Source organism: Lichenostomus cassidix, chromosome 2, assembly GCF_008360975.1.
Source record: "Lichenostomus cassidix isolate B80296 chromosome 2, HeHo_3.0, whole genome shotgun sequence".
Lineage (NCBI taxonomy): Eukaryota > Metazoa > Chordata > Aves > Passeriformes > Meliphagidae > Lichenostomus > Lichenostomus cassidix.
The window spans coordinates 56,626,710-56,639,160 of NC_139482.1; the positions used below are offsets into that span (position 1 = coordinate 56,626,710).

General features: G+C 38.3%; 1 protein-coding gene across 2 annotated transcripts in view; it reads right to left on the reverse strand.

Moving 5' to 3' along the window:
* The window catches only part of ADCY1 (adenylate cyclase 1), a 170,259-nt gene that overhangs the window by 104,565 nt on the left and 53,243 nt on the right, over window positions 1–12,451 (reverse strand). For both annotated transcript variants that reach the window (XM_085051677.1, XM_085051674.1), the window contains exon 3: window positions 3,666–3,784. In XM_085051677.1, the coding sequence (XP_084907803.1) occupies window positions 3,666–3,784 (119 nt within the window). The remainder of the gene's footprint in view (window positions 1–3,665; window positions 3,785–12,451) is intronic.

A 12,451-nucleotide genomic window follows, 5' to 3' on the forward strand; every position in this document is an offset into this window, starting at 1 on the left:
GCTCCATGGAGAGATTCAGTCAGGACTAGTGAGTTTTTACGGTAGCCACTATACCTACATATGCAATCTGTAAATTTCTCAGCCCTGTAGGTACAAAGAAACAACGAAATATGAATCTTACATTTCTTAACCTAATCTTAGAAAAAGCATGTCTCCTTCATGTTGCAAACCATATTTCTAAACACCACAGAAGAGCTGGTCTTTTGGGTAGCCTTTCCCTGTAACTTGACATCTGTTTTCCACATCTTTCATTTTGTTCTTGGCTGGGACTATCCCAGTAAAATAACACTAATACTATGTTGAAACAGCTCCTGGACTGTATATGGACAATTTCCTTCTGATAACCACAGTTATTATATTACTTGTAATTATTTTACTTTCCTTATGGTTGAATTTATTGTCCTCATTGGGTTAATGCTACACTTGATATGTATTTGCATATCTTGTTTTGCATATTGCATTTGCATTAAGTTGTTTGTCTCCATTTAAAACACATGTCCTCATTTCTTACTGCACAGCAATTCTGCTCAAAAACTTTACAAGGTAGCAGATGTATGATAGATCTGGGAAGAGCTGATCAAAGCATTACACATTCCCCTCCAGAGGCACAGTCAGTTGCAGGCAGTCATTCAACAACTATTTGGTGGTTGGTAAAATATTCCCCAACTAACTGATAAACCAGGGCTGTTGCCATGGTTGTCTGAAATATGCCAGCACTTTTTCCCTGTCCATCATTCACTTCTTACAGAGGTATAATGTATCTCCACTGTAACCTGCCTGTTTTTCTGGAAGGAGGTAAAGAAGGTAGCTTTATGAATGTCTTATTTTTCACATACAAGGTTAAATATTCTTTGGCTTTTTCTTTTTTTTTTCAGGCAACTATTTAGAAGACTGAAACAGATGCTTTCTGTTACATATGAGGGTATTTTTTTGTTGTTGGGGGTTTTATTGTTTTGTTTTTTTCAAGAGATAAGGAGTGGAAAAATCATGTAACTAACTTACTGCATGCCTGCCTTCTTAAGATTATCTTTTTTGAAGGATAATGCTCTTACACTTCCAGGTATTTGCAGGGAGAAAAAGAAAGCATTCCAAGAGGAAAAGTAAAAGTGCAGCTCATTTTCTATTTTCCACTGTGTAGCTTTGGAGTTAAAAAACCCTGGAATATAGAATTATAGAGGAGCTTTTTGTCAGTTTTATAGTAGCACTTTACAGAACACTTGATGTGAAGAGGACAAGTCACAAGAATATAGGAATGATCTCTCAGGTTTACCTGTTATAGCACTGAACTGCCACTACCCAGAAGAAAAAAAGTTGTTTTCATGTCCTTGAGAAAGTAAAGCAAACACTTATTGGCACAGGCCACCAGCAGCCTTCCCAAAGGGATACTGTAGAGCTGTTCTTCACACTGGTGTCAGGGTGGCACCTGCTGGGAGTTCCCCTTTATCCTTCAGATCTACACAGTCACAAAACTTCAGGGTGAAACTCTGGCTTACTGGGACCTGCTAGCCACAGATTGTGGGGTATTTACTAGACTATTTCACCCCACATATATATATACATATCTGTATATGTGTATATATATATATATATATATATATAAAATAAATATATTTCACCGCATATATATATATATAGTATAGAGTAGTTGCATTACTGGGAAATAAAAGGCAATACAGTTTCTTATAAGTACAGATAGTGAAGGGAGGTCTCCTATTTTCAGTTATCTTCCTTGATGATCTTACCTTTGACATTACAATGACCCCAGCTTACTTAGGCTTCATTTGACCCAAAAGTACCTTCTTAATGTCAGAGAATGAATTCACCTCTCCAGACAGGGTGTAAAAAACTTTTATGAACTCCACATCAAAGCAGGGAATAAGCCACAGAAGTTTTAGTAGTTATGTGAAAAAACATGTCATGTAGGAGAATAAGACTGCTCCTGAGGTTACATTTCAAAAAGATCTCAGCAAAAAGAAGAATCAGAAGCATTATAATCAACTGTAAAGCAATCATGTTTAAGATGACTACACACATGGTAATGAATGCAGAGACTTGTAAGACATACAAGGTATAAATATACTAATCATGATATAATTATCATTGGCTTGCCTTTACCCTGAATGTAATGGCAACCAACATTATTATACATGTATTTCATAGCAGTGCAACAGCATAATTTTTAGACACAATTTTTATAAGTATATTGAGGAATGTGATCACCAAAAGGCCAAAGTAGAAGACACCCAAGTACCAAAACCTGGCCTACCTGAGACTTGATTAGCAAAACTGGCTGCAAATAGACAGGCAGGATATCATTCAAAGGTGGAAGATTGGCAAGAAAAGGAAAAAAAATACACAAGGTGTTTGTGGGGGGTGCAACAGGATAAAAATGTTTGCTATAAACAAGGAAAAGTGAAGGAGTAAGACAGCTCACTTAGTTTTGAATGCATTCTTCAGGAGCTCTCAAGTCACACTTCGACAATTGAGAACCATCAGAGACTAAACAACACTGTTAGCTTTACAGCATCAGCTCTGGGGTACTGTGCACTTAGAACTAACTTTAAACTAATTGTTAAAGACCAAGAGTTTTGTATGCAGAGTGATGAGATTAACATTGTGCAAGATTTAACCATTAGCATAAAGTGAGCTACTAATTTTTAATTCGGTAATGTTTAATTTTGCAGTGTAAAGCTGACGTAATTTGGCAGTCTTCTGAACACTCCCATCACACCTATCTCTGATCCCCTCAGTGACAGAAATGCTTTTAGTTGCAACAATTTAGGCACTAGGAAGTGGTCCTTGCAAATATTAAAGCCAGCTCAGTGGGAGGTAGACTAAACCTTGAGAGAAGAAACTTATCAGTGGATGATGGAGAGGAGGAGGTGCTGAAGGAGTTTACTCCTTTGCTACATGAGGCCCCCATGCAAATCAAAGCAGCTCTGTGGCATCACTTACTAAGAATGCACCTTGCTTAGTGCAAGGGTGACACCAACTGAACTTTGATGCTGTTTTTGATGTGGAAGCAAGGCACTTGGCAGCAGCATGATAAAACACAGACAAGGCCTTTAAAGAATTTGTTTCTGGAGGCAAAGAAGAATAACAAATGAGAATGCATTTTAAGAACAAGCAATATTAATGACAGCACTTGCACACGGTCAACTACTGAACAAGAGCAAGAAGCAGAACTGAGCCTCAGTCAATAACCTCTGAGGGGGAATGCTCATGTGATGTGGACAAATACACATTTCTTTAAGTTTACACCACACTTTCTTTTTGTGTTTCCATGTTATTACCCAGAAAAATCAATTACATTAGAAGTAATTCATCTTACTATCAGAAAAACACAAATGTGTAAAAGCTACCATGCAGAATAAAGACTCCTATTTACCCAAAACATAATATAAAACAAAACCAATGACTAGTCATTTGGAAAAAGTTGTCAGTCTCCCAGCAGTACTACTCAAAGACATTTATTAATTCACTATTATCTCTTGAGAAGACTATTAAATCCTTCTAGTGCACGCATTTTCCCACTCTGTATAAATGATAAATTTTCAATATACTGCTAATTTTTTTCCTCTGGAATCTGACTACAATTATACATCACTGTCCTTGTATTAAATATTCTCTTCTTTAGTTTATTTCATGGGCTACATCAATCCTACCTAACATTGTCATGCCTTTGAATGTAAATCTTGTGGAAAATCCTTTCAGGAGGCTTCAGGAAGTCTTCCTTCATTTCCATGGCAACATTCCTGGGCAAAAGGCTCATCAAGAGACGTTCCTAAAAGAAAACATAAACAACCTCAGTTTTGTGGTATAGTGTGCGACTATTTTTCAGAAGTTTTAAACCAGCAAACTAGACAATCTTTCTTAATCTGCTTCCTTAAAATGTCTGCTGCATAAATAATATGAACCATTTATCTCAAACTCCTGCAAACTGTGAGGGTGTATTTTTTTAAGTTTTCTGCACTAAAAAAACAAACAACAAAACAAAACAAACCTACACAGAAAAAGCCAGCTTCAAGAGCACATAATTGCCCATATTTTTCATTAACATCACAGTTCTAATATTGGCAACCTCTTTTGTTCTTGGTAGCATTTATCTGTCTGGGAGAGACTTCCCAGGATCATTTACTATCCTTTTGTGTGTCCCACTTCTTCCTGGATGTAATGGAAGTGTCACATTACAAGGATTATGACAACTGATTATTAAACAGTGAGAGTGGATGATGGATTTATCCACTGTCAAATTCAGTGGAACAGTAACAGAAGCACAGATTTAATCTTGTTCAGTGTGGCAATGTCTTTAATGCCAGAACAAAACCCTGGCTAAACATGTCTTCTTGCTGTACTCACAAAGAAATTTTTAGTATGGGTCACTGACCTGCATAAAAAGGGTCTCTAATGTTATGGATCTTGTCAGTATTGACTATAAGGCCCATGTTGTTTTTCCACATATTCTGGCCCATTAGCAGGTACCATCTGGAAAAACTGCAGCTGCTGTTCTTAGGTGTTGTCAGGTGTCCTTAGATACCTACTCAAGATGTATTTTCACCCAGAAAATGCTTGCCATTTAAAATGCAGTTCCAAGCTTATCCATCAGGCCTGCTAGTTTCAGCCATGGCAACAGTCTTAATGAATTCACATAACTACATCTGATCTGATTCAGGAATCTCCGGTTCCAGACAACGAGGGGTGAGGCTAGAGCAAGGAAGGTGCACCCTTGGTGGAAGAGGATTAGGTCAGGGAATAGTTAAGCAAACTGGATAGATGTAAGTTAACGGTCCCTGACAGGACACATTCACTAGCACTGAGTGAGCTGGGAAATGTCACTGTAAAGTCACTCTTGATAGTCAAACCTGGTGATCAGGAAAAGTGATGCAAACTGGAAAAAGAAAATGTCACTTTTATATTCAAGAAAGCCAAGAAAGAGGACCCAGGGAACTACAGGCCAGTCAGTTTCACCTTGGGCCCTGGAAAGTGATGAAGCATCTCATCCTGGAAACCAAGGTGGTTAGACCAGATGACTTCCAGAGCTCCCTTCCTACCTCAAGTGTTCTGTGATTCTGTTACCTGACAATTGAGAGCCACTGTAATGGCAGCTGCGAGATATCTCAGAAGTGCATATTTTGGCCCACCCATAGCCTCTTTTCATTTAATTGATATTAAATAAATAAGGAGGAAAAAAAACCTCTGAGAAGACGGTATCTGCAAGTGCTTTGTGTTGCTCACATGCACACATTGACCAGGTAAAGCCATCAAATAACAATCAAAGTTTATTCAGAGTTTTGGTTTTTTTACAGTTTCTTCCAAAAGACACATCTAAAGATGGAATGTTTAACTTCGCAGAACTGCCCTGGTGAACTTTAGACTAAAGTTTTGTCATATGTTTGTGGTGATCACATTGTCTTGAGGCTAAGGATCATTATCTATTTCCTACTGTTCTTATACATATACCAAGAATATTGCAAAGAATATGATGGAATTTAATATTTGTTGACACTTTATATATATATAAATTTCCAATTAACCAAAGTATCTCACATCACTAGAAAATGGTTATTCACTATAACTTTTATGTTTATTTAATTAAGTATGCTTATACTTCTACAGCAGAATTGTATTTGGGTAACCCAAATTTTGGGTGACAATCCAAACCAAGTATTTTGTCAACAGTGGATCTTATGAAGCTCTGTTGACTGCTACTTGTGTCTTAAGAGAAATATACTGGGGTTATAAAATGAGCTGACCTCCTCTCAAACAATAGCGAACCCATACAAGGCAGGAATTTGGACTGATGGTTAAATTATCTGGTGCTTAAGATGGCATAAGTGATGCTGGAATTTCAAAAGCACTGCTCTGGATGCGAAATTTACAACGTCTGATGAGGACTAAATGTTCTCTGTAGCTTCTCTTTCAGTGAACACATTAAACAAGATCATTGCCATTTTGCTGAAGTGGGTTAGTAGCTTCCAAAACTATTATGGTAAAAGTGGGTTTTAAACTTCTGTTTCCTAGAAAGTCAGACTTAACCAGACAAACGAGCAAACAAAAACTATACTGACAGGCTGTTCCAGAGACCAGTGCTAACTGAATAGCTCTGCTATGGACTACAAACACAATTACAATGCAAGATGTGAATAAAAAGCTCACAGATAATGTCTGCAGTGTATGGAAAATAACATGGAATCCAGGGCAGTAATAAGAATCATTACTGTGAAGGCAGCATTGGCGAGCTATAGGATGCAGCACTTGACAGCATTGAAACATGCATATGTCAGATGAAGCTCCAAAAAGAATGATTCCTGTACACTTACACTGACTATAACATGACCTGAAGGGAACACATGAAAATCCTCTATTAAATTGTGATGGCTTGCTTTTGTCATTAGAGCTGATAAAAACAAAAAAAGATGGATTACTGCTGAAGAATTGTAGAGTCTATACAAAGATGGTTGGCAGCCTCAGACTCACCGAGTGAGGAAAGACTCAATTATGACTTTCTCAAAGGGCAGCCACTGCTGACCTTTCAGACAAAGAAGGGAAGCAGCATCATGACTGCAAGGATTTGTCACTGAAGGGGAGACTGGAAGATGTAAGAAAGAACCCTGCAATGCCAAGTATCAAAACACTGAAAATAAATGGAAGACAGCATCCAGCTCTCTAGAAAGAATGTAAGAAAAGTCTCTTCTATTTTTGGCAAAATCTTATCTGTCAAGCAAAACGGTATTGCCCTTCAGGTCAGCCCAAGGAGTGCTCAAGGACTCAGAGTTTTGGAGCAGCAAGAGTGAATTCATGTACACAAAATATAGCTGTTGGGAGGTTTGGGAAAGGGCTCAGTCTGGATCTCTTTTCAGCAAGTCCTACCATTTTTGTCCAGGTTTTTTTACCTCCTGTATGGCTGATCTTTTCATAAAAATAATGTGAAAACCAGGCTGTAAGGAAAGCTAGATGTGTACAGCTGCACGGTGCATTGAATGGAACAACTGACAGAACTAAAGGAAGACCACTCACATTTATGCTGTCATTCATACTTGAGTGGTTTGTGCCTCTAACACAGATGACTAATGGCAAGAAAAAATGGAAAGTAACACAGGGACCACTAATCAATTATCAAGAACTTTTACCAAAATAAAACAACACTCATGTTGCAAGCCTTCTAACTGGTAATAAATTATTTTGTATTGAGGAAGCCTCAACACGTGACATATTCCTAAACACAAGGTCTAGTAGAAACAAAATGTTTCCACATTTTAATCTTTCTCACTTATTCACAATATTGTTTATTATTACAGCTGTTTTCTACACAGAACATTAAATTTTGGCCCTATGACCAACTATTTTAGGAATTTGTACACTCTTCTCCTGCTGTAAATCTTCACTCAGCATTAACATGTTCCAAAGTAAAATCACATGCTGAAAAAACAGATTCTTTTTAGAGACTGTAATTGTTAATCAGTGATTTTGCATTCCCTGAAGAAATTTCACTAAGAGAAGAAAATTACAGATGAGGACCTAGATCTCCTTCATTCACAGCATTTTACACTCCCAGTCTTCTTCTGGGATTTCGAATGCCAAACTGGTCTACCTCTGACAATTTTATCATCCTCATTAGTAAGGATTTCTGCATACTGATGAAGACTTTTTGAAAAGGACACACAATTTAGAAAAACATTTATCCCCCAGCAATGAAGCATCACTAGAAATTAGAGGAGGAATAAATATTCATTATGACTCCATGGCAAGTCAAAGTATGCATACCAAACCAATTAGGAATTGCTCAGGGTTACCTTGGCCCTATTCAACAACTAGTACCATTATGCACATGACAAAGAAGGAAAGTATGCAAATGTGGGAAATGGATAAGAAAAAGTGTTTTCCATTGTTAATGGACAAAAAGACCCTAAATATTACTACTGAGAATATTTTCAACCCAATTTGCAAGTACAAGATCCTGGACTGCAACTTGCAGCCTGGGTTGGACCCAAGGTAAAACTTTAATAGTTATTTGACAAAGCCACAGTTGACCAGACTTGGCCTTGCTGGCAATCCTGCTTTGAGGGAATGTTTGGGCTGGATGATCTCCATAGGTTCCCTTTGACCATTGTGTACTAAGGGAGACAGCAGCACAAGGACCAGGAGTGGAAGGTGCCTGAAGCCTCCTGGGTAGGTCTGAAGCCATCTTGCTGTCTTGCCACACCCAAGTAGGGCTTCTAAAAGAGCAGAGGAGCTCAAGGTTCAGCATTCTCTAGCAGTTGTGTGATTTCTCATTTCTGAGAAGGCAGAAGAAAGAAGCAAGCAGAGACTATTCAGGAAAAAACCTCCCGCATCTGCATGTTCTATTCTGCCCCAACACTCTCTTCAGCTTTCTCCAATTTGGAGGCTTCTCACCACAACTCCCTCTTCTATCCTGTCCTGGACAGCCTCTCCCACCATCACCCCAGTTCCGCTTTTATGGGAGTCCCCAATGCATATTCTTAATACATTTCTTGTGCCTGCCTCCAAATGAAGATGCCCATCCCCCTCCCATTTTGAAAATCATCCCCTTTTCTCATTTTACTGCTCATTCCAAACACTTACAACTTACTCAAAGTCCTTTGAAATTTTCATTTTGATTTAGAATCATTTCATGCAGCTCCCCCAACAACATTATGCAGTTATTCCTATTGTATAAAATGATTCATTTTGACATCTGTATGGGAAATGACTGTGATACATTTTCTAATTCTTTCAGCAGGCTGTAAATCATTACATGAATCCACACTCCCCTCATCAGAAAAGAAGGCTCAAAAGCACATAAATATCTTAAATGTTCCTAGCCAGCATCTTCTTTCTTTCCAGTTGTCCAGTGTGCAGTTGAAAGACTCATCAAAAAATTTCTACCTGAAAAAAATGGATACACTTGCTGTGCTTCCCCATGCTAAGTTGTATTCCTGTAGTTTGTCATGAGAGATATAAAGAAAAAAAAAAGGAAATATTATTTATAGTCAGAGCAGACTACTTTATCAAAGGAAACAGTTGTCAGTTTTTCTGAGATAAGCAACCAGCTGAGAGAAGCAACCAAGGGAACTGTAGCATTGCCTCAGAGCTGCAGGATCTTATGTTTCTCTGGTTCTTTGAGTCAAATTGCTCATTGTCCTCTCATCTTACTGTATATGTACATCTGCTGGAATTCATTTTGAGAATGAAGTAACAGTCTGGAAGGGCCATGTAGAAAAATGTACTGCTTTGCATGTTTTTCAGTTCTGTGGGAACAGGGTTGTACTGGATACATCTCCATTTCTTTCAGTCAGCTTTATTAAGCTCCTCCTGAACTGCTCTTTCCAGCCAGCATGCTGGCACTGCCCTCACCCATCAGGGAGTCTGGGCCTTACAACTGGATAGCAGAGAGCTCTGTCATGAGGAACCGGGCCTGAATGGGACTAGGAGGTTCCCAATCTCATCCTGGGGTAAGTAGTAAGTCTGGATGGCACTCCAGATCCTGGTCCTTTTTTGCCCTCGCTAGCACTGAAGCACATTATATAGGATAGACTTCATACCCACGTTACTCAGTTTTTTGCATTTTTATAGGGACTTCAGAAAGGAAGAAAGTAAAAAAAAAAGTGACAAAACCAGCTTTGACATATTTGTTTCTTGGCTGATGAAACATTAGTATTTTTGTTTGTTACAGTAACAGTCCAACAATGATGACAAATAGGAAAAAGAGCTCACAGAAGAAAGGAAATTTGGATCATCTACTTTTGCAGTGTGCTAATAGCATTTCTGTATATGGGTTATGTTCTAGAAATATCTCCCTAGCCGGAGTCTGTACCCTCCCCTGCTGTAAACTTATTGGTGTAACTCTTTTCCCCTCCTTATCTCCTCCCCTCTAGCTTTCCCTGGTTGGCTCTTCGGAACTGGCCACTCCCCTCTTCCCTCTCTTCTTAACCCTCTGTGAGAGCTTTGCTCTGGGTTCGCCTTCTCTGATTTCCGGTCACTTCATCCTCCCTTGCTCTCCATCCCTCTTTGCCATCCCCAGACCCTCACCTGTGGACCTTAATAAATCCCCTGGAAATCATAGATAGCGATTCTACACTTCTTTTATCGCCGTGCCTCTACATTGACTCACATCCCCAGCAGCTCCACTGCTTGCCGCAGCCACATGTGCCCCAGCGTGTTTTGGCCCGGGTGTCCCCCACTCTGTGAGGCGTGGGGTGGTTGCTCGTGAAACGCGAGATTGAGCTGCCGCAATCGACTCTACAAAATTTTTTTACAATATGGAAAATAAAATCTAACCCAAAAGTTTTTGCAGTCTATCACAGATCTTCTTTTATAGTTATTGCTATACTTAGGAGGAAAGCGCCAATATATTTTAAAACAAATTTTTCTCCCTAGAAAAGATAAGCATCAGACATGCATATAAAACATTAATAAGACTGTTTCAGAGTTAACTCATCTATATAATTTTGAGATTCAGTTTCTAGTTAGTCAGCAGGGACTCCAAAGTACATCCTAAATATTAACAACTGCTACCTAATAATACCATGATACCATGCTCAATTTTGTGTAATTTAAAAAGCTACTTCTTAGTGGGTTCACAATCTGTATCACCCTTATATTATACTGCACAGCCATTTAAATTCCCTTTAAAGAAAAACAAAACAAAACAAAACCAGGGAAAAAGAAAAGGAACGATCAAAGAAACCTAGTGCAATGAATGGAAGAACAATTTTGTGTAAAACTATTAGGATTCACTTAGATTTCCTGTAAGCTGGAAAAGAAAGGCAGCAGATTTCATTAGTGAATTATTGCAAATTCAACTATACTATGCCCTTTCTTCCAACTAAATACATGAAATAGCACTTCAAGATGGTGATCTTCCAGAAGCCACAAGGTGGCAATGTTTCAGAATGCTCCTGCGATTTCTTGGAAAATTTTATTCATCAGCAGCTCATAACTACAATAATAATTTTTTTTAAAATCCATAAAAGAACAGATACCTAATACAGAGATTTTGAGTAGTAAGAGGATGGCTAACAACACAGTTATGGTAGATGATCGAAATACTGTGCAACTGCAAGATGCATTCAGTCTGAATAGACCTACACCAGACAAATTTGACATCTTTCTATGGATCTTTCTGGTTTCCACATGGAACACTGTTATTTACAATTTACAAGGCCTTGGGAAAGAATTAGAAGAGCATGAAGTCTTCGCTAAAACAGAGGGCAGTGGGCTGCATGGAGTGCAGAAACATTGGGATGGAGAGTGGGCATAAAGAGACCATAAAACTCCTCAAATGTATAGAGTTCACAAGATAGCATTCAAGAAGTAGCATGATAAGAATGAGAAAAACTTGGTAGTACATTGTACTTTTTAGATACCATCCAGAAAAACACATGAGCTAAATAAGGTGGAAACCTCTGCACATAAAAAAGCCCCAGATACCCTCTGATCACAGAATATCTATGGAATTTTTATGTGACACTATCCCAAAAAAGCAAGAGTGATTTCTGAAAGGAGTAGAAGATTAATAGTAGGATAAGTTGAAATCAGCTCTACAAATCTTGTTCAAATAGGAACAAGAGCTGAGAAAGTCTATGAGAATAAACTAGGAAACTTGAAGCATAAAAAGCACCTGTCTTCCTTGTTATCCTCACATCTATTAACTCACAGTGCTCTAGAAATACATTAGTAAAGATTAATCATCAGAAGGGCTAGCTAACAGTTGATACCAGACATAAACTTGCAATGAATAAATCATGCAGCCTCCAAACTACTGTTAGTCCTTTTACTTTCACCTTATATCTTTAGTATTCACTCCCTCTGAAACCTCACTGGCAATATTCAATGTATCCACAAAACTATTACAGAAACTTGACAGGAAAAAAATTATACTCATTTCAATTAATGGAAATCCTCCTATTGAAGATTTCTTCCTACTGAAGAAAGTCAACTTGAGTGAGAAGCAGCTAAACTCTCACAACCAAACAGTGCCCTTTATAGTTAAGGCATATTTATTTGCCTCCCTTCAGTGCAGGCAAATAGCCACGCAGATATAATCAGACAATCCTCTACAGCAGGTAATTTGAAAACCTCCTTATGCTTTGTAGGGAAGAAGGAAGAGCATTTCTGCTGCACATTGCCAGGGACAGGTATTTCTCAACTGCAGCTGTGTTAGCTTAATAAATATCTTTGTTTCTATCACACTTCAGTAGGATTTTACTAAGCTGATTCCTTAGGGTATATCAATGAGGATGAGACTTTATTTCGCACAGAACAACCACTGAACATACTGTTCTAAATCTTCCTATGTGGAAAGAAAACCTTTTGCCCCTTGTCCTGAGGAGTCAGGTTTCATATTTCATTAAAAGATCTCTTCATGGTAGGACTGACTGTATATGTAAGTATTTCAAGTATGTATGTTCAAAACAAAAAAGACACACTTAATGCACAAGTTTGAAGGAAA